This window comes from Xiphophorus maculatus, chromosome 14, assembly GCF_002775205.1.
Source record: "Xiphophorus maculatus strain JP 163 A chromosome 14, X_maculatus-5.0-male, whole genome shotgun sequence".
In the NCBI taxonomy this organism is placed as follows: domain Eukaryota; kingdom Metazoa; phylum Chordata; class Actinopteri; order Cyprinodontiformes; family Poeciliidae; genus Xiphophorus; species Xiphophorus maculatus.
In genome coordinates this window covers 27628057-27650645 of record NC_036456.1, presented here as the reverse complement: position 1 = coordinate 27650645, position 22589 = coordinate 27628057, and the positions used below count along the sequence as shown (strand labels likewise).

The 22589-nt window shown below is 38.9% G+C and overlaps 1 protein-coding gene across 1 annotated transcript; it reads right to left on the bottom strand.

The window, feature by feature from the left end:
- Nucleotides 1–4037: 4037 nt before the first annotated feature.
- LOC111611243 (GTPase IMAP family member 7-like) lies at nucleotides 4038–21909 on the bottom strand. The gene is made up of 4 exons (XM_023347137.1): nucleotides 21725–21909; nucleotides 21312–21362; nucleotides 13792–13902; nucleotides 4038–5018 (listed from the first exon to the last, which is right to left on the bottom strand). Exons 1-4 carry the CDS (start codon nucleotides 21744–21746, stop codon nucleotides 4252–4254), a joined length of 951 nt encoding a protein of 316 aa, XP_023202905.1. The 5' UTR covers nucleotides 21747–21909; the 3' UTR covers nucleotides 4038–4251.
- Between the last annotated feature and the right edge of the window lie 680 nt (nucleotides 21910–22589).

The following is a 22589-nucleotide window of genomic DNA, read 5'->3' as shown; positions in this document are numbered from 1 at the left end:
CAAACAGCAAAGACGTCTTTGGAGAGAGAGCCAATGCAAAAAAAGCAAAAAAATGGCAACTTTCTGCAAATTCAGTGGTGACACTAAATTTTATACTGAGTGGGTGTTTTTCTATTTAATTTATGCATTCTAGGCGTTCCTCTTGTTGACCAACTGGAAGCTCCCAGAGAAACTTGGAACTCCCCTCAATCTACGGCCAAGATCAAAGGAACATCTGTCTTCTGACGAGACAAAAGAGCGGATAGCTGGCCCTGACCCCCTGTGGCTCCCACGGTCATTCTGAGTACAGAACGACCTGAGATAAGACCTCACAGATACCTGAGAAATCTAAAGTCTCTGTCTCCCAAGGAAAATGCTAATTTTATGGCTTCGCCTGTGGCCTGGCCTCACAGTGGGGGTCCCATTGAGAGATCTCCCTTAATCTGCATTTGGTTCCTGTGTCTCTGAATGCTTACCCCTCTGGTTTAGTTTTAAATGCTCAACACAAACCTGTTCAAAATAAGAGTGTTCCATATATCTTTTAAGATTAACTGTATTAAGCACTAAAATAATCATATTTCCTTAACAGGGGAAAAAGACATGTTTGCTATATATGTTCACATTATTATTACAACAGCAAATGTTTATCTACCTGCTCTGGAGATGTTTGGTTGAAATTAAACATTTTGAAGCTAAAGCAAAGTCTGTTAGCTTGATCCCGAGGCAGGAATCTGGAGGACGAATCTGGCAGTAAACTGTCCATCATGCATCTGTAACAGAGCAGCTCACATTACAGAAACATACCAGCTTACAAGAATGATCAAGTCTTCCTCTAAAATTTCAAAATTGTTTGTTGGAAAATACTTGCTTTGTAGTACTGTGTAACGGAAAACAAGCAGCTACACAGTAACTTTATCCTACATATAGAGCAAAGGTGTTAAAATTTATTTGGTTTATAAAGTTCTAGCAAAAAGTACAAATATCCTCATTAGAGTGAATGTCAAAGTTTGGACTTTTAATGATTTAATCTATTTCATGGAACATTAAACCCAAAAACAAGTTTAGACTTCAAAAGAATATCATAAAAAGATTTGGGTCCACATATGGGATTTAAATATCCATCCGCATTAATATCTGGTTAAATTATTAAGCTAACTAAATGGTTAACTCTACAAAGCTAAGAACATAAAGATTAAGCCTGTATGTCCCTTGTTTTTGTTAGTTTTCATTATAAAATGAAAACCACAACAAATAGAATCAATTCAAATGCAATATGTTACATAAAAGACAATCATTTCACATTCAGAGAGTAGAAATAACCTTCATTGTCCCTCAGTGGGTCATAGCTGGCAAGTTTAGATTTTTAAATTTAGCTATTATATTGTAATGTTGCTTTGATTTATGTAAACTGACCCATGGTTGGAGATAAACTTGTATCTCGGCCGTGAGAGAAGGTCTGGCTTCAGTGTAGCAACACAGGAGTCAACATAAAGAGTGAGGGAAGGATGCAGCGGCGCCTCTACACGGGCCTCCAAAAACCCTGCTTCCCCCTGCTGGTAAACTGAGGAACTGCGATATATGACGCCTTGGGAGTGAGAATGGGTTGTATATTCCTCTCCTGAATTGTGTTCTGCTTGTGGGTCTGAAATCCAACATGACATTATGTCATGTTTATGACAGTCATGTCAGTCTTATGCACATCCCATCAAATAAAGTGTTACCCAAAGTTGTAAGCAGGTCACCTTTTAAAAAAAAAACAACAACACATGTATTGTTAATGAGTCTTACTGCAGGACATCATGAATGCATTGCTGTTTCAGGTGTTTCTCATTTTCCTCTTAACAACATAGATTCTCTTTGGGTTTAACATCAAATATGTTTGTGATTCCAAAGATGTGAAAGATATTTCAGAACTACTGATTCTGGAACAGCTCCTGAGAACTGTTGAACTGGAGATGGAAAGGGACCCCAAGTCTGGAGGAAGATTTGATATCTAAAAATATAACATTCATGAATTTAAACCCAGATTCCCCTAACCAAATGCCAAGAGACGTGTTCTTTGGCAAGACAGCAAAACCAAGATTGCTAACAAAGATATTTGCATATATCAGATACTGTTTTCTGATTTCTAATTTGTGTAAGCGCTTCAATTTTCTTTGAATCAAACTGGATTCTGTTCGTTTATTTGACTGACAAATGTTCAAAAATGAAATTAATATCTGACTAAAGAGTGTGAGAATTAAAGGTAATTATCCATAAACTACAGCTCCTACCACTTTTTCATAACATGGACTTTAGTTTTCTTTTAGTACTCATACAATGCTGTAGTAATTATTAGTCCTTTAACAACATGGTGATACATTTGTTGAGATACAGACTAGATGTAGAAACCAAGGAATCAAGATGTGGAGTTCAGACAGAGTACCTGTGATACAAAGGAAAAACAAAACAAAACAAATGCCGGTCTAACCAGTAATAAATGAAAATAAAGGCAAACACAAGTAGTTTTCATGAAATGTGGATGGTCGTTGCTTCCGATGCTCCATCTTATATTGCAGCAGCAGGCAGATGTTAAATTTTACTGTTCATCTGATAAAAGTCTTACTGTGGTCAGTGTTAGAGGGGTTGTTTAACAAAGGTTTGATCTCACTATGAATAACTATTAAATGCCAAGGTAAACTATTAATGAAGTCAGTGATTTTTATTCAAAATGACCAGGACAGAGCACCAGATGATCATTAGATAGTAATAACCCAATAGCTCCCAGTCTCTGTCAGTCTTACCTGGTGTGGCTTTAGACAACAGTAGGAGTGGATCCACACTCTGGCCTTGTCATTATCAACCACTGCACACATTTACAGAAGTAACACAAACAACTTCTCTCCAAAACTTTAGAATTTAACACAATACTTTAACTTGTGTACACCTTAAAGTTCCACTATTCTAATATGTATTTAAGCCAATGTATTACAGCTGATAGTGGTGCGAGCAGAACAACAGTGTACCAAACAGAGCTAAGGGTTGCTAATGCTAGCTTTAGCAGCTGGAAGAAACAACTACCATTTAGTATGACTCTGGATCTTTTCAAGATTATCTCTAAAGAGGAAGAATCCTCTGTCTATGGGTATGAGTGGCTCAGCCTTGTAGAAATTCCTCCCTCCATAGGATCTCATCTTGCCAGTGGTTTAATAGTTTGGATTTTGGGATTTGGGAGTTTGTTCCAGTTCCTTCGTTCTGTGTTCAGTTCATTCCTTTTCCCCTTGTGCCTATGATAAATCCCCACACAGGAAATCTTATGCTCTTTCTTCTTCACAGGTGTCCAGACTTGAGAAGGCAGTTTATTTCCTCATTGAGATCATTCTACTGTTTCGTAACTTTGTTTTCCAGTACTTGTCAGTTCAGTTCTGGTTGGACCGGTCTTTACGCCTGGAGCCTGTTGCTACAGAGCAGGAAACCTGCCTCAGTCCAATGCAATCAACTCCAGCTTCTGGTTTTTGTTGCCTCAAAGCAGTTTGACTCTTAACCTGAGTTTATAATCAAGGTACTTTAGAGCAGAAACTGGCAAACCTGCTTTAATTACAACCAGGGTGTCCTGTCCGTTTGTATGTTGTTGCTAGTTAAAAGTCAGTGATCACATGCATAATATAATGTGACCACAAATTCAAACCGGTTACGTTAAAAAGCTTTATTTCAGTGTTTTTAATTTAACTCATTCTAATGCATCAGTTTTGTTGCAATCACCAATAGTCACATGCAGAATTATATCTTATCAAATCAGCATTTTAACTGCTGTGAAGAACATTGCTGCTGTTTTTTTCTTCCAAAGTCAGTGATTAAAAATCATGAGAAATTATGGCCACTAAAATCAGAAGGAATTTATGCTAAATAAAAGTAATAATTTTCAGAGTTTCCTTCAATGAATTAAGCATAGTGAGCCGCCAGACTTAACCCCACCGAAGAAATAAATATTTAAATTATGCCAAACAGAAAATGGAAACAGTGGGTAAAACAAGGTTAAGAACTCTAATTAAAGAAAAAAATTATACTTCGAGGATGAATTACAAAGAATTACATTTTCTTTTTATTTCTGTCAAAACATGTTATATAACATCTAAGTAGTTATATATCTAAATTCTGTGACTTTCAAATACACACCCGATACACATTACACCAATACCTACAGTTAAAGATTTTATTTACAAAGATAAATAATCTGAATTAAGGATTCAGATTCTGAAAAGGTGTCCAACAAACCAGTCATTCATATGTTTTTCAGTTCAGTTTCAAGACTTCATGAAACCTCTTCAGAAGTTGGTCATCATCATCTTTGGCCAGCTGCTCTACAACGTGACGGACTCCGTTCTCCAAGGCAGAGTAGTAACGCTTCAACTCCTTCAGCTCAGCTTCCATCCTTTTCTTTAGCTTCTCTTTATCCTCTCTAGCTTCTTTTAGCAGCCACTCATACTCTGCCCTCACAGCTTCCACTTCCTCCTCCAGTTTTTTCTCATAGAACAGTTTGCGTTCACGCTCTTTCTGATCCAGCATATCTACTGCCTTTTCATATGTGTCACTAGAGTAAAACTTTCCTTCTTTCTTCTGCACCATGTCCTCAACCTTCTCTAGCAGACCAAGAACTTGTCGACGATTGTTAGCTCTGAGGTTATTGAAGACATGGTATCTATTTCCAGCCTTCTCTAAGATCTCCTTCAATTCGGCTCCAGCCTCCTTTAACATCTCGTCAAAGTCCAACTTCTCCACCACATCACCATGTGTGAAGAGGATCATGGAGTACTTCCAGGCTTCCTCTCCAAAAATTTCCATCACCTTCATCACAGCATCTCTCTCCTCTTTAGAGAATGGTCCAATTCTGATTACCAGCAGAAAGGCGTGGGGACCAGGAGCCGACATGTTGATGCATTTTGAGATTTCTCTCTTCACTTTTTCGTCAGACTGAGACGTGTCAAAGAGGCCGGGAGTGTCGACAACAGAAACCATCCAGTTGAACACTTCTTCTCGTTGTTTGGAGCATTCAGCGGTCTCTAAAGAACAAAAATTCAAATATAGTTCGTAAAGGTACAGAGAGATTTACAAAGCAGATGTTATGGCACACACACATAGCATGAAAGCAGTCTTTATGATGGCCCTGTGGCTTTTGATTGGTTTTGAACCAATAACATTATTTAACAATTCAGATAAACTAAAACTACAGTAGAGACCAAAAGTTTGGACACACCTTTTAGTTCAATGAGTTTCCTTTATTTTCATGACTATTGACATTGTAGATTCACACTGAAGGCATCAAAACTATGAATAACACATGTGGAAATATGCACTAAACAAAAAAGTGTAAAACAACTGAAAATACCCCTTATATTCTAGTTTCTTCAAAGTAGCAACCTTTTGCTGTGATTACTGCTTTGCACACTGTTAGAGATTTTTTGGTATTATCATTTTATTCTTACTTTAGTTCACATTCAGCCTATAGATCATTGTGATTTTCTGTTTAAAGTGTTCTCTTCCTTACGTGTGTATGGAGGTCACTACTGTCGGTTCAACTTTACGCACCTCCTAATTTAGTAACTACTCGTGAACAGTCGTATTTTGTTTTATTGACAGTACTGACCGAGATTTGAACCGGGCTCAGACCTTTGATCAGATATCACATCTGGAACTGGGTTCTTAGATGTTTGGGTTAGAAGCTTTACGACCTCTGTTGTTTTCCCGACTGCCCCCTTGCCTGTTCTTCTTTGACAATAAAAACAGGAGTCCTTGTGAGAGCAGATCAGAACGCTCTGTAGAACTGCTCGGAGGAGAAGTTTGGTAGAGCCTTCCCTTTTGCAAAAGCTCCACGTAAAATTCATATACGTTGTCTGTGGTTCTTTCTTTTATTTAGGTTCGAAAGGAAAATACCTATCATTATTTGGTGCCGAAACCCGGGATCTCTCACCTCCCCCGCTGTCAGGCAGAGGAAGACGCGTTGAATCCGTGCACGGCCAGAGTCAATTGGACCTGGAAAGGAAAACCCAGGAAGCATATTCTTCGCTGGGCCAGCGACGTATCCAACTTTGTCTGCTAACGGCGGAGTGACGAGATCCGACTGGACAACCCGAAAACTACAGAAACGTAGGTGAATTTTAAGTCATATAGGTTTGAGTCCTTGTCAAATATTAATTTGACTAAAGAAATACAGGTTTGAGTCCTTGTCAAATATTAATTTAACTAAAGAAATACAGGTTTGAGTCCTTGTCAAATATTAATTTGACTAAAGAAATACAGGTTTGAGTCCTTGTCAAATATTAATTTGACTAAAGAAATACAGGTTTGAGTCCTTGTCAAATGTTAATTTGACTAAAGAAATATAGGTTTGAGTCCTTGTCAAATATTAACATTTCAATTTGACTAAAGAATAATGAAGGGTTAGAGTCCCAGTTGACAGAGAGTTTCAACTAAAGGCAAAAGGACAGGCTCTTAGAGCCTCCTTAATTAGAGGACGCCTCTTAAGGGAAAGTCCTCACGTAGATAGAAAGTTTGTTATTTGCTGTGCTGCTATTGGTGTTTTGTTTGCTGTTTTGTTGCTGTGTGTGCATGAAGGAGTGAATGGTGTTTCTCTCTCTGGGAGTAAAACTCTCTGCCTTCGGAATTAGAATCCAAAGTGAAGAACCGCTTGGAGCTCAGCTCCAAGTAGAAGCCTGTTCTTCAGGAGGCACTGAGCGCTGACTTACAGCACTTTCTCTGAGAGAGCACGCGATACTAGTATTTTTAAGCTACAATTGCAAGAGATTTAAACAATGGGAAACACAAATTCCTGTAATTCCTCACTCGTTGAGGGCCCCGAAGGGGATGAAAAGTACATGATGTCCAGATTTTCTGGTAGCATTGTACATATATAAAAAATAAAAATAAAAAAAAAATGGAAAAAGAAAAATAAAATAGATGGGAAGCTAAAAATTGATCAATGGCAAGCAATTGTGGGAATTTTGGAGAGTAGTGTAGCAAGAAAAAAAAAAAAAAAAAAAGGGGATAAAAAGGGCTAAAAAGGAGGATGAACTAAGGTGTGCTAAATTATGGTTAAAAGCAGCCATGGACCGGAAAGAACAAATTAAAAAGGTTAAAGACAAAAAGCTTGTAGAATCAAATAACTTATTTATAAGGCCAGCAGACATTGACAGGCGGAATGCTTCGGTGGGACGGGGGGAGCAGGTACGGCCGACTACTCCTCCCCCAACCGCTGCGGCAGATTCGTCTGCCCTTGTCTCAGTGTCACCAAGCTCGGTGGATAGACAGCCGAGTGCACCTTTTAATACCAGTGAGGAAGCCACTATCTTATTTGTAAGACCAGAAGATAATGAGCCCATATTTAGTGCAGTTCAAACTCCTTCTCCAAGTATGCAGCCCCCACCACCCTCAGCTCCTCCAACTCTCACTCCAGCACGAGCCCCAAGTACCAAACTGACCACAGACCCAGTGTCAGTTCTAACACCTACCAAAATTTACCCTCCAGGAGCTAACCCTGCTCTCTCTGATGCATTTAAAGCACATTGGGACCCGTTGTGTGAGAGAGTTAGAGCAAATTTCCGTAAAAGGGCGAATTATAGCCATTTGTCAGGAATTAAACAAAAAGTTGGAGAGGACGTAGACGATTTTCGTCTGCGGTTTGAGAAGGAGTTCAAAGTTCACAGTGGGATCACTTATGATGGACAAACACATAGGGAACATATGTCAAAAAGCACATCTTTTAAAGATCCTGAGACAGGAATTAAAATAAAAGCTTCTGTTGTAATGTCACTTAAATGTCCGACAAATCTATTAGGTAGAGACCTAATGACAAAATTAGGGATAGCAGTAGTCCCTGTACAAGATGGCATGAGAGCTGTCAGTCTAAAACATTCTGATCTGTACACAGTTCACAAGGATGAAAAAATCTACTGTTCATATGATCTAAAGCCAGCTGACAATCCTCATGTCCCAGGAAAGCTTCTTAGAGAAGCTCGAGGACAGCTGGACTCACCTGAAACAGAAATGAACTATAATCAGTTGCATGTAAAAATGAACATCCTAAATGATCCACAGGATGATTATGTGCAAACGTTTTTAGAAACAAATCCTGTGACACTTGCTGTGACTGAAATGTTCACAGACCGAAGGTCTTATGCAGCTGTGACTGTGCTCCTTCCGACTAGTCAAACAAAGCTGTATAAGTTACCTGCAAACCCATACATTTCACTTTTTAAGCCGCATAATATTACATGGACAGATGTGGGTAACAGAACCAAAATGGGTGTTGAAGCCACTGATTTCAAAGAAGGTGAAGATGGTTGGAGCTACAGCCCCAGCTGTGATGTCTGGAAACAATCACTTTGTGAAGTTGTTACAGGGACAGCTCAAGTTCATGCATTTGAGTGACACATGAACATATTTTTGACAGAAAAAGAAGAAGCTGAATTAGCTAAGCTTCCAGAACACATGTGGACAAAAGGTCCCTCTGATGTTGGATTACTTGGTTCAATTCCTCCAGTGCAAATTAAAGCAAAATCTAGTTGGAGACCTAGAGTAAAACAATACCCTTTAAAGACGGAAGCACTGGATGGGATTGAACCAGTAATCGAAGGTTTGTTAAAAGGAGGAATCATTAAAAAGTGTTCAGATTCTCCTTGTAACACACCTATTTTTCCTGTTCAAAAGGCAAACAAAAGAGACTGGCGCATGATTCAAGATTTACGATCAGTCAATGAAGCAGTACAAACGAGAGCACCAAATGTCCCAGACCCACACACGTTGTTAAACTCGCTAAGACCAAGCAATAAATTCTTCACAGTAATTGACCTCAGCAATGTTTTTTTTCTGTACCCATTCACCCAGACTCCCAGTTTTGGTTCGCATTTACCTACAGAGGTCAGGGGTATACTTATACCAGATTACCCCAAGGTTTTGCGGACAGTCCAAGCATATTTTGCGAGGCAATTATGGCCTGCTTGTCTGATTTTCAAATATCAGAAAAAAGTCAACTTTTGATTTATGTTGATGACCTGTTAATAGCATCTGAAAGCGAGGAAGCATGCAGAGCAGATTCACTCGCTCTGCTGCACCATCTCTGTGAGACAGGGAACAAAGTAAACAATGATAAGCTACAGTGGGTCAGGGAAGTAGTAAATTATTTGGGACACACACTTTCTGCTGAGGGGAAGCAGATACAAAAAGCGAGAAAAGAGACAGTTTCTGAAGCTCCTAAACCAGAAATTAAGAAGCAAATGATGTCATTTCTCGGACTTTGCAATTACTGCAGAGCCTGGATTCCACACTATGCTGAAAAAACACAGGCTTTACAGGATTTGATTCATGGCACCCCAATGGCCATGACTGACAAAATAACTTGGAATCCAGAAGCTGAAAAAAGATTTGCTGAACTTAAACAAGCATTAATGCAGGCAACAACTTTGATTCTTCCAAACTATAAAAAAAAAAAAAAATCTTTGTTCAAACTATAGACTGCAGGAACGGATTTATGACCTCTGTGTTACTATAAAATCATGGTGATAAGCTAAAACCATTGGCTTTCTACTCAAAAAGGCTGGATCCAGTAGCACAGTCTCTGCCAGGCTGTGTGCAAGCAATTTGTGCTGCAGCGTTAACAGTAAACATGTCGGCTGACATAGTTTTGTTTCACAAAATGGAGCTGTTAGTTCCACATGCTGTAGATGTTCTACTTTTGCAGAGCAAAATGAATTTGCTCTCACCAGCACGACACCTTTCGTACACGGCGACACTTTTGTCACAACCACACATTGTAATAAAATGGTGTATGATCCTGAATCCAGCTACTTTGCTTCCATTACCATGTGATGGAACGCCGCACAGCTACCTAGAAGCTACCGAGCATTTGCAGCTTCCTAGGCCAGACCTACAGGACACCCCATTAGCAATAGGAGAAGTCTGGTTTGTTGATGGGTCATGTTCAAAGGACCCTATGGGTAAAAACCAGACAGGTTATTCTGTTGTTGCTTTGCCGAACGAAATAATAGAAGCAGAAAGAATTTCTAGCACTCATTCTGCACAAGCAGCAGAATTGATTGCTTTGAAAAGGGCATGCGAACTGGCTAAGGACAAGCACCTGACAGTGTACACAGATAGCCAGTATGTTTTCTCTACGCTGTTTTATTTTGCGAAACAATGGGAGCGTAGAGGAATGACAACCTCTACTGGGAGACCAATAACGCATGCATCTTTGCTTAAAGATCTTTTACAAGCAATACAACTCCCAACTAAACTAGCTGTATGTAAATGCGCAGCTCACACAAAAGGCAAAGATGAAGTTTCAAATGGAAACAGACTAGCTGATAAAATCGCTAAAGAAGCTGCAGCAGGGAAGCATGGGAAAGGTATTTTCTCAGCACAGACTGAAGGGGAACAACAAATGATAGACAAAACAGTACTAAAAGACATGCAGGACAATGCACCACTGGCTGAAAAAAGGCTGTGGATAACTAAGGGTGCAAAAATGAATGTCGGGAACATTTTTTAGGTTAATGACAAACCAGTGCTTCCTAAGTCTTTATTTAAAGCAGCAGCAATTGTATCACATGGGCGCTGCCATGTGTCAACAGGGGGGATGGAAACCATAATACAGCAGCATTTCACAACGTATGGTTTAAATTCTTACTTAAAATCTTTTTGTACCGCATGTCCAGTCTGTGTGAAATACAATCCTCAGGGAAACATAAGTCCAAAACGAGGCAGGTTCCCAAAATCATCTTATCCCTTTCAAACTATGCACATGGACTTTATTGAACTTTCACAAAGTGGGTCATATAAATATTGTCTGGTGATGATTGATGCTTTTTCTAAATGGGTTGAAATAGTTCTAGCAAAGCATGCAGATGCTTTGACAGTAGCTAAGGCTATTTGTAAAACTATTATCCCAACACATGGCATCCCACAGACTGTGACAAGTGTCCAGTGCGAATTTACTGCCTTCTGATTCTCTTCCTATGCAGGAGACCATTTCACTTGAGCCAGGTGACTGGGTCTACATAAAGGTCATCAAACGAAAGAACTGGGCGAGTCCACGGTGGGAAGGACCGTTCCAAGTGCTGATGACCACACCAACAGCTGTAAAGATTGCTGAAAGACCCAGCTGGATACATCTTAGTCACTGTAAGCGGCAGAGGGTGTTGGACCCCTAATTCGGAGTAGAGAGGAAGGTGGGCTTTAGCCTCCGGGCTACACAGGCATTCTAATTTTTAGTATTAGTTTGTCTCAAACCCGGCGAAGAACTGCTAAGATTCTCACTCTTTTAGTTTGGGGGTTCTGACATCTCTGCACGCCGAGCAGTAATGGGGACTCCATATGCAAGATGGATCTTCTACTGTGCTGTGACTGCTGTATGTTTGATGTTTGGAGAAGGAAGTGAGCCTGAGTTCCACCCACATGACTACAGCACCAACCTGTGGTGGAAACTGATGAATAGAACTGCTTATGAAGGACATGCTGTGAACTGCTACGTGTGTGAGCAGCTGCCAGTTTCCATACACAACTCAGGTCTCCGACCAGGTAACATTACAGACGACAAACAGATGTGTCTCTATGTTCTAAGCACCAGACCACGGCGCGTCCCGCCCCTAAGGGGAGACAGACCACGTGAGAAGGATTATTCAGCTGACCTCCGGATGGGTGAGGCTGTGCAAGGACTGTTTCAATTTTTGAATTGTTCACTTGCAGACGATGTACTTCCTTTTTCGTCATCTCAACAAACTGTATGGAAAATACCAGAGATCATTTCGTTAGCAGGAGCTAAACCAGGATCTCTGGGGAACTGTGTTTATAATAATGGAAATGTTTTTCTAGGGACATTGCCCTGGAACTTGTGTAATAGAGTTTACACATACTGCGAACCGACACAGGATGATTTACACACCCGCTCCAAACGAACAGTTATGTCAGAGGTCAAAAGATGGGGAGGCCTCACAACACATACCGGAGTTCCATGGGAATTCAGGATTTGGAACGGCGGAGAAAAATTTATGCAAAGCCTGTTTCCGTGGGTTGGAATAGGTGAGATTCGGGACCACGTTGAGATAAACAGGTACGGATTACTGCGACTAATCAACAGCACATACCAGCTGGCCAATGGCACCATGGAAGAACTGACTGAACTGAGAAACATGGTTATGCAAAATCGTGTTGTCCTGGATTTCCTCACTGCCCCTCATGGAGGGGTCTGCAAAATCATTGGCCCAACGTGCTGTACTTTTGTACCTGATGAAACAGGTACTGGAGGAACTATTTCTGATGCTCTATATGAGCTGGAAGATCTCAGACAATATGTAGAGAGTGGAACACGCGGCTCAACCTCTTTTGATTTGCTTTCATGGCTTACATCTGGACCATGGTGGAATTTGCTGTTAAAGCTCGTGACACCTTTTCTGGTTGTTTTAGTTCTGTTCTGTCTTTTTATGGGTTGCATTATTCCTTGTCTACGAAAAATGATGTTTAAAACAATTAACACAACTGTTATCAACTATCAGTTGGCAAAGGCATCTTATGAGACAACTGAAGATGACTTGTTTCGAGTTTCTGACGATTTTCTGAACAATGATGAAGTCCTGTAATAAATAAACAGATAAATTCATTTGCTGAATGATTCCTACACTGAAAATGTTAAACAAGTGGTGTTAAGGATGAAAAAACTGCTTTTGATTTTTTGCTGTTTCTTTTATTTTTTTCATTTATTGCATTATATTCCAATTATTCATTGTGTATTTTCTGTGTTTAGCTTAGAGAAAAAAAAAAAGAAAAAAATCTTGCATTTATTGGTTCTTTTCTTTTCTTTTCTTTTCTATGCTTAGCTTTTGCATAAGGTTTACGCGCATAAAGAAATGATAAAAAGGGGGGAATGTTAGAGATTTTTTGGTATTATCATTTTATTCTTACTTTAGTTCACATTCAGCCTATAGATCATTGTGATTTTCTGTTTAAAGTGTTCTCTTCCTTACGTGTGTATGGAGGTCACTACTGTCGGTTCAACTTTACGCACCTCCTAATTTAGTAACTACTTGTGAACAGTCGTATTTTGTTTTATTGACAGTACTGACCGAGATTTGAACCGGGCTCAGACCTTTGATCAGATATCACATCTGGAACTGGGTTCTTAGATGTTTGGGTTAGAAGCTTTACGACCTCTGTTGTTTTCCTGACTGCCCCCTTGCCTGTTCTTCTTTGACAATAAAAACAGGAGTCCTTGTGAGAGCAGATCAGAACGCTCTGTAGAACTGCTCGGAGGAGAAGTTTGGTAGAGCCTTCCCTTTTGCAAAAGCTCCATGTAAAATTCATATACGTTGTCTGTGGTTCTTTCTTTTATTTAGGTTCGAAAGGAAAATACCTATCACACACACTCTGCATTTTCTTGATGAGCTTCAAGAGGTAGTCACCTGAAATGGTTTTCACTTCATAGGTGTGCCCTGTCAGGTTAATAAGTGGGATTTCTTGTCTTATAAATAGTCATGAAAATAAAGAAAACTCATTGAATTAGAAGGTGTGTCCAAACGTTTGGTCTGTACTGTATGTCCCTGCTCCTTGGAGGATAAAGAGTCACATACACCAATAATGAGCTGTTTATTAAACACTGCAAATTAACAATAATTTTGTAAAGAAAAGATAAGATTAACCACAAGGCAAACAAAGAGCAACAAGTCATCCAAACTGATGTAAGGTTGCTTATGTGCTGCAAGAACTGTACAGTAATGTAAATTTGTGACTTGTTTATTAAAATAAAGCACTTGGACAGTATTGGTCCATCTGTGTGTTTCAGAGTTTTACCTGAGGAGTGTTTGGTCGCTGCTCTGAAAGCTTCTCTTCCTAATATGGTGTTTCCACTGGAACTCTTTCCTACACCAGTCTTCCCAACAAGCACCAGCCTTAAGTCAGACACTGGAACACAGAAAAGGAGATTAAAATTTATACAGCAAGCGTCCAGTCCCGTCCAGTATGGACATAGATTTGCTAGCAGTAGACAGTCTAAAACAGAACTTAATCTGTGTATGAATGTCTTTTTCTCATTCTGAACTGTTTCTGAACTGTCTGTGCTGGAGCCTCTATCCCCCACGGAGCTCAAAGCTTTCAACAGCAGCCGTCAAAATGTTCACCCCTATGTTTAACGTCTGACTGCTTTCTAAAAAATGTCTCAATTAAAAGCAAATAGAAATTCTAGTTGTGTTTTATTAAAATAAACCAACACAGCACACCTAAAAAAAACAGCTTATAAGCTTATCACCAGAGATTTTACTTGCATTACATGAGAGCGCAGCATCGTCTACTTTCCAAAGACACTGATTGCTAAGGGGGTTGGTGCATTTGATTTAAAAGCCTGGTCCCAGTACTAAATGCAGAAATACAACACTTGGTCAGACACAACCAGAGCCAGGAGGAGGATTTTAGTGCTGTCAATCACTCATGCTCACTTTGCTACTCTACTGCTTCCTCTACCATGAATGCTAAGACTAGTTAGCATTCATGGCACTAGCCATGAGAGTTAAGATGACTCTTAACTGAGTCATCAGTGACTGCAGATAAATAGTTTTCCTGTAACAGTAAGTTGTTTTTCCACCGTTAGCACACTGAGCAAAGAACAGGAGGCTGGTTGGCGCTGCTAAGACCCTCGTCCTGAATGATTAGGTGTTTTTGACTAGAAGCAGCACATTTTTGCAGACTACAATAGTAGCACAGGGAGAAAGTGGAGGAGATTGAATTTTCCCACAGATTATCTGTCTCATATATACATACATATACAGTATATGTGTGTGTGTGTGTGTGGGGGGGGGGGGGGGGGGTGAATTGCTTCTTCCTGCGTTATCCATACAGGTAGCCTTCATTACTGTATTGATATGTTTATATTTGTTTTGGTTTGGACTTTGCTTTTAGAGAGAGTCAGGGCAAATATACAATAAGTCAAATGTCACCTTATTAGTCTGTCTAATTGCTTGTTAATGTTAAGATTTTCATCACTGATAAACAGTCAGCAAATCTGCAGCAACAATGTAATGCGTACGCAATGTAAATTTTTGTCAATACCTTGATTCAAAGAATCAAGAAGAATTACATTTATCAAAGTTAAAGTGAGCCTAACACTGAATAAGCTAGACTTAATAACATGGTTGTTCATTACATATTAACTTATTCTTTTTACAATAATGCACTGAGACTTCAGTATTTTGCCCCAGGACTCAAGAGACTCAGACTGGCAGGCAAGTTAAGCAAATGTTGCTTTTAATACAGGGACTGTATAAAACTGCATTATAATGATAAGCTTGATATGTATAACTGATTTTCATAAGACGAGTTTTTTTTTTTTTTCAAAAATCTGTTTATTGTCTTTTACATTTCAAAAGAGACACAGACAAATAACTCACAATTGCACAAAACACCTAACAAAACCAAAAGAAAACACATTAACAACTTAAACATTCAAGGTGACAAACATTAGTTGATTGCAGTGAGACAGAGTACTTTAAGTTTATAATCTGTGTAATCTGTGGGGTGTAATTTGAGACTTAGTCCAAGAGATTTAATCACAGTCCACAAGCTAAATATGAGGTGATGGCATCGTCCTTCCTGGTTCTAGGCATCCCGACATCAGTGTTTCAGTTTCATACATTTTTTGAGCAAGTGAATACATTTGGAATTAACATGAGGATAACAGACTTACAGCCACTAAAAGAATATAAATATAAGCAAAATTAGCTAGAGTACATTCAGTCAGTCATCATTATGAGTATTTATATTTTCCAAGAATAGCAAAAACTTTTCCCATATCTTTTTGAACACGCAATATTTACCCTTAATCATAAAGGTGAGTTTCTCCAAGGCAAGAGAGCTTGATAATGTAGACATCCAAGTCTTTAATTGGGGTCTGGTTACAGATTTCCAGGACCTGGCTATACTATATTTAGCCTGCACCAAGCAATAAATTATGGATTTTTGATCAACCTTGTTTATTTGAGTTTGAGTGGGAAAAATTCCTAAGACACACAACCAGGACAGGGATTGAGTTTAGTACCAATGATGAGTGAAATTTTACCCAAAACCTCCTTCCAAAAACTCTGAATCTCAGGACTTTCCCAAAGGCAGTGAATCAATTTGTCTTTATCTCCACATTTACCACATGTATCCGGGATGTTGGAATTAAATTTATTTAGTAATGTTGGAGTAACATATGTTCTCATCAACCATTTGTATTGGATTAACTTAAATTGAGTATTAATAGACTGTGTCTGTGCCTTCAGACAGGCCCTCTGCCATTCCTCTACTGATATATTACATTTCAAGTCTTCACACCAGGCCAGTCTTTTGTGTTGTGAGGATGTCTGGGATTCTGTCTTTGATGATGTTATAAAAGCAGGATATTAGGTCCTTCTTCAAAAGGTAATGTGTTGCCAATTCTTCTATAGAAGTAACACTAGGTAATGTTAGAGATTTTTGAGTACCCAAGACAAAACCTCTGATTTGCATAAACTTAAAAAAATATTTAGTTGGAATGTCAAATTTCTGTTTCAAATCTTCAAAACTCATCATAATCCCTTTATCAAATAAATCTGAAATTTTGCATAAACCTTTAGCATACCATGTTTTAAAACCCATGTCTTTCCTACCTGGTTCAAATGTAATGTTGCCCCAGATCGGGGAGAATTGGGATAGTGTTGGTATTTCATTTTTGAATTTATGTACATCATACCATACTCGGATAGTGTTTTTAACAAATGGGTTGGAAGTATTTTTTAATAACTCTTTGCATTTCCTTGAGTATAGATATGAATTTAGGGATAAAGCAGTGGTATTTATATTTTCTATATTTACCCACGACAGAACAGTTGCTGAAAACCAGCAGGATGTGCTAGAGAGCTGAGCAGCCCAGTAATACCACTTGAAATTTAGCACACCTAGCCCTCCTCTGTCATATGGAAGATATAATAATGATAAGCGTAATCTGGCTCGTCTACTGTTCCAAATGAAGTTATTTAGGATGGTCTGAATTTTTGCAAAAAACCCGTCGGGAGGATTAAGAGGGATAGCCTGGAAAAGATATAGAAATTTAGGGAGAATGTTCATTCGGCCAATCATAGATATAGGTAAGGTAGACCATCTATCAAGTGATTCCATTATTGAGTTAACCACCGGTGTGTAGTTTGCCCGAACCAGATCATCTATGTTTGGAGTAATTTTTATGCCTAAGTAAGTAAGGCTGTCTTTTGCCACCTGAAATGTTGTATGAATTGGAGGATTGTTTCTTTCAGTCTGATTTAAAAATAGGATGATGGATTTAGATTCGTTAAGTTTATAACTGGAAATATAACTAAACTCATTGATAGTTTTAAGTAGTTGGGGGATTGAGCAATTTAGATTGGACAACATTAAAATAATATTGTCGGCAAATAGTCCAATTTTAGACTCAATATTTTTTATTCTGACACCATGTATGTTTTGATTATTCCTTATGGCAATAGCCAATGGTTCAATTCCCAGAACAAAGAGGAGGGTGAGAGGGGACAGCCTTGACGTGTGCCCCTACCTAGAGTAAATGATTTAGATACAATGTTATTAGTTATAACTGAGGCAGAGGGTTTATTATAAAGTATTTTAATCCAGTTTATGAAATAACTACCGAAACCAAATTGAGAGAGAACTTTGTAGAGATAATTATGTTCCACTCTATCGAATGCTTTTTCTGCATCAAGTGAAAGCAAAGCTGTATCAGGATGTTCATATTTAGCATGAATTATATTCAGAACATGACGGATACCGTGGTGAACTTGCCGCCCCTTTATGAATCCGTTCTGATCAGGGTCAGAAAGGGATGGTAAACATTTCTCAAGCCTGATTGCTAGAACTTTAGATATTATTTTGGCATCAGAGTTTACAAGTGAGATTGGTCGGAAGGATTCGCATCTAGTGGGAGATTTCCCAGGTTTAGGTAAAACTGTTATGATCGCATTTCGCAAGGAAGGAGGTAATTCTTTAATGGTATTACTTTCTAATTGCATATTATAGAGGGGCTGCAGTAGTTCATTTTTAAATATTTTATATAGATCCAAAGGAATCCCATCTGGACCAGGTGATTTTCCTGATTTCAATTTATCTATTGCATTTGAGAGTTCATCTATAGATATTGGCATATCTAGTTCTGATTTAGCTGTTTCACTAAGTGTGGGGATGTTTACAGACTTAAGAAAGGAGTCTAGTGATACTTGTGGTATGTGCCCTTTAGACATATATAATTTTGAGTAATAATCTTTAAAGAGATCATTAATTTTTTGAGGATCAGTAGTGTTTTCATTTGCAGTTGTAATTTCATTTATTGCCCTCTCATTCTGCAAAGCTTTAATGCGCCACGCTAGAAGTTTTCCTGCCTTCTCTCCCTGATCATAGTAGGATTGTTTCAATCTGAATATCTCTGATGAAGCTTTGTTAGTAGATAGTTTGTCATATTTTGCTCTCAATATTAGCAGTTCTTGTTGCTTTTCTTTAGAACCTTTTAGATTTATCTCAAGCTCCGTCTCTTTTATTTGTTCTTCAAGTTTTAGCATTTCCATGATAGTTTTATTAGCTTTATTTTTTGTGTAGCTTATCATCTGACCCGTATAAAAGCCTTAAAGGCTTCCCATCTAATAGATGCTGTAGTCTCAGATTTATTAAAGCTGAAGTAATCATTAATATTTATCTCAATATATTTCAGAAATTTGGGCATTTGCAACCAGTGGGGTTTTAATCGCCAAATAGGATTAAGTTTAAACGCAATTAATGGTGAAAATTTAAGCATGCATAGTGAGTGGTCGGAGATCAATATGCTTTTGTAGGCACAACTTTTAATTCTGGTAACCAAGGAGTTTGAAATTAGGAAATAATCTATATGGCTATAGCTATTATGGGAAGTTGAGTGGCAAGAATATTCTTTCTTTGTTGGATTCTGTACTCTCCATATATTTCTTAAGTTTAGTTCAGACATAAAATGTTGTACAACCCGTCTACTTTTAGGGTGGGACAAATCTAAACCTGATGATCGGTCGAGATTAGGATCTAAGGTACAGTTAAAATCTCCACCAAAGATTACATTACCGTGGAAAGCTGTAATAGAGAGAAACAAATTATTGTAGAAGTCAGGGTCATCTATATTAGGACCATACAGGTGAACCAAAATAAAATTTTGGTTCATCAATGAGGCTTGGATTATTATGAATCTCTCAACAGGATCTATGATAGTCTTTTTTATACAAATAGGTAAAGATTTATGAAGAAGAATTGCCACGCCCCCAGCATGTGGAGAAAATGAGCTTGAAAATACTTGACCCGGCCATCTTCTTCTTAGTCGTGCGACTTCGTTTGTAAATAAGTGTGTTTCTCGGATAAAAGCCACTTTTGGATGGTATTGTTTAAGTCTATTCATTACTTTTTGAGTTTGATCAATTTCCTAAGGCCTCTTACATTCCAGGAGATCACATCAACAATGGACTCAGTACTCATCTACTTAATGTCCATTTATCAGCTCTTTCTGTTTTTTGTCTCAACTGTAGGAACTTGCGATTTACAACTTGAAGAACATTGCACCTTGAAAACACTGAACATTTACAAACCCAAAAGACTTTCCTGAGATTTCCCACCAGTGGGAATCTCCACCTCCTCTTCCCCTCTATTCTGTGACTTGGCTTTGTTACTGATCCCAGAACAACAGGAGCAGAAAAAACGTTTACTTAAACAACTCGCTCCATAACCTTAAAATGCGAACCCCGACCATGGTATCTAAAAAATTGTTCCCCACCGCTAAGAGGGGGAGACTTAGTCGAACTGTGTATCGTCCAGGATCACCAATCAATTGGAGTATTGATCCTTATTAAACCTCGCTGGCGCCATCTAGCCTGTAAATGTGGTTACCCGTCAGTTTGTTGTCTTGTTTTCCGTATAAATTCCTCCACCTCCGTTGGCGTGGGGAAGAGGAAGCAATTATCGCGGTGGAAAATCCTCATCTTTGCTGGAAATATCAGTCCAAAGTTTATATTCAGATTACGGAGTTGTTGTTTCACCAGGTCGTTTTGTTTCCGTTGTTTCACCACATCCGCGGATAGCAGGGAAGAACATCACATGGCCGCCGTTGTACATCATCTTTCCTTTCAGACGGGCTGCAGTCATCGCCCTCATCTTGTCTTGATAGTTTAGTTATTTCACGATGATCACGCGTGGCGGGCGGCTTGCAGCTCTCTGGCCCTGCAGCCTGTGGGCCCGCTCGATAATGGGGGGGATGGAAACGCGTCCCGCCCCAGGACCTCCATCAGCCAGGTCTGCAGAAAAGCAGCGATGTCCCCTTACTCTGTCTTCTCTGGTAAACCCACGAGCCTCAGGTTGGATCTCCGGCTTCTGTTTTCAAGCTCGTCCACCTTCAAAGCGAGATCCTGGGTTTTCTTTTGTATGGACGCTTCTTTGCCTGTTAACGAGGCGACGCCGTCCTCCTGGTTGCTAATGCAGAGGTAAACCTCTCGAGGAATACTCCAATTGTGGCTTTAATTTCTTGATTCGAAGTTATAATCTCCCGTAGTTGCCTGGTAAAGTGAGTTTTCAAAGCTTGAATTGCTTCCAGGAGGTTAGCTTCAGAGGTCAGGGAGCTAGCGTTAGCCTCCTCCATGTGCTCGGTTTCCACTTCGCTGCTAGCGTCGCCTTCGAATCCCTCTTTGCTGGTTGTTTTCGCTTTTAATTTGTGTTTACTCGGCATCTTGGCAGTTTGAATTTAATCCCAGATAGGTTGCTCGTACGAAAAATATCTTAGCAGTGGTCTAGATATCTAAATGCAGGATATATTGGTCGGAGCTCAGAGCCCAGCAGCTGATCAGTAAGACGCCATAACCGGAAGTCCATAAGACGAGTTTTAATTAGTTTGTAAGTATTCAATCAAAGATTTCACATTTTATTGCTTTAATGTTGCTTTTGATTTTCAAATTACTGTTTAACTTCTTTCTTTAAATTTTGCTTTGTAATTTTTGCTTAGTTTTTTATTCAGAGCTTCTGCAAAACAGATTTATAATAAAAAATATAACAATAACTGATTAATTGTTCAAAATTTTCATTATATTAACTGAACCTTTGTTTCAGAAAGATCTGTTGGGAACACATGCTTATGTTAGACTGGCAGAATGGAAAACATTTATTGTGATTTTTAAAAGATATCAGCAAAATAATTGTAATGGGACTTTAATTTAAAAAGGCACATGTTTTAAAATTATGGGAAAGTTGTTTGAAATGATTTGAACCCAGATTTACATGAAGACAAACACACACTGGTACTGAGATAGAAATCTGACCTGTTGGAGGAACGTCCATGCTGTATTTTCTGCCCCGTCCTTTCTCTGATCCTACACAGAGACAGGAAGACCAGAACAAATGTTGTAATTAATGCACAATAGAATAAATCTTATACATCACATTAGAGGCGAACAGTTACCCAATGACATTTATTTATGCCAGCTGTAACTAGTGAATAATGAAAGTGAAAAGAACACTGAGTAAAAGCTGCGTGACAAGCAAATCTTTCGTTAAAAGGACAATTTATTCACAAATGGCTCTAAAACTTAAACATATGTTTATTCTACAATTAATTGTCCTATAAATAAACATATTTATGGCTACAAATCCGGTAGGAAACCTAGTTTATGTGCGCCATGTTTTACTAAATGTTTAACAATCTAAACTCATATAAAACCTTTAATAAACTCACCGACTGCTCCGCTTTCTGCCATCCCGATGATCTGAGTCAACTTATGATCCTATAATATAAATAATTTTTAGGCCTCCAAATGTGGGTCGTGCTATGCCCTACACCAACACAGCTTGATTATAAACTCAGGTTAAGAGTCAAACTGCTTTGAGGCAACAAAAACCAGAAGCTGGAGTTGATTGCATTGGACTGAGGCAGGTTTCCTGCTCTGTAGCAACAGGCTCCAGGCGTAAAGACCGGTCCAACCAGAACTGAACTGACAAGTACTGGAAAACAAAGTTACGAAACAGTAGAATGATCTCAATGAGGAAATAAACTGCCTTCTCAAGTCTGGACAACTGTGAAGAAGAAAGAGCATAAGATTTCCTGTGTGGGGATTTATCATAGGCACAAGGGGAAAAGGAATGAACTGAACACAGAACGAAGGAACTGGAACAAACTCCCAAATCCCAAAATCCAAACTATTAAACCACTGGCAAGATGAGATCCTGTGGAGGGAGGAATTTCTACAAGGCTGAGCCACTCATACCCATAGACAGAGGATTCTTCCTCTTTAGAGATAATCTTGAAAAGATCCAGAGTCATACTAAATGGTAGTTGTTTCTTCCAGCTGCTAAAGCTAGCATTAGCAACCCTTAGCTCTGTTTGGTACACTGTTGTTCTGCTCGCACCACTATCAGCTGTAATACATTGGCTTAAATACATATTAGAATAATGGAACTTTAAGGTGTACACAAGTTAAAGTATTGTGTTAAATTCTAAAGTTTTGGAGAGAAGTTGTTTGTGTTACTTCTGTAAATGTGTGCAGTGGTTGATGTTTGACAAGGCCAGAGTGTGGATCCACTCCTACTGTTGTCTAAAGCCA

Coding starts and splice junctions, on each gene's coding strand:
- LOC111611243 (XM_023347137.1), bottom strand. CDS start 21,746: ATGGCAGAAAGCGGAGCAGTCG. Junction 21,363..21,724: donor GGCAGAAAGCGGAGCAGTCG/GTGAGTTTATTA, acceptor GTCTCTGTGTAG/GATCAGAGAAAGGACGGGGC. Junction 5,019..13,791: donor AGCGACCAAACACTCCTCAG/GTAAAACTCTGA, acceptor TTTGTTCTTTAG/AGACCGCTGAATGCTCCAAA.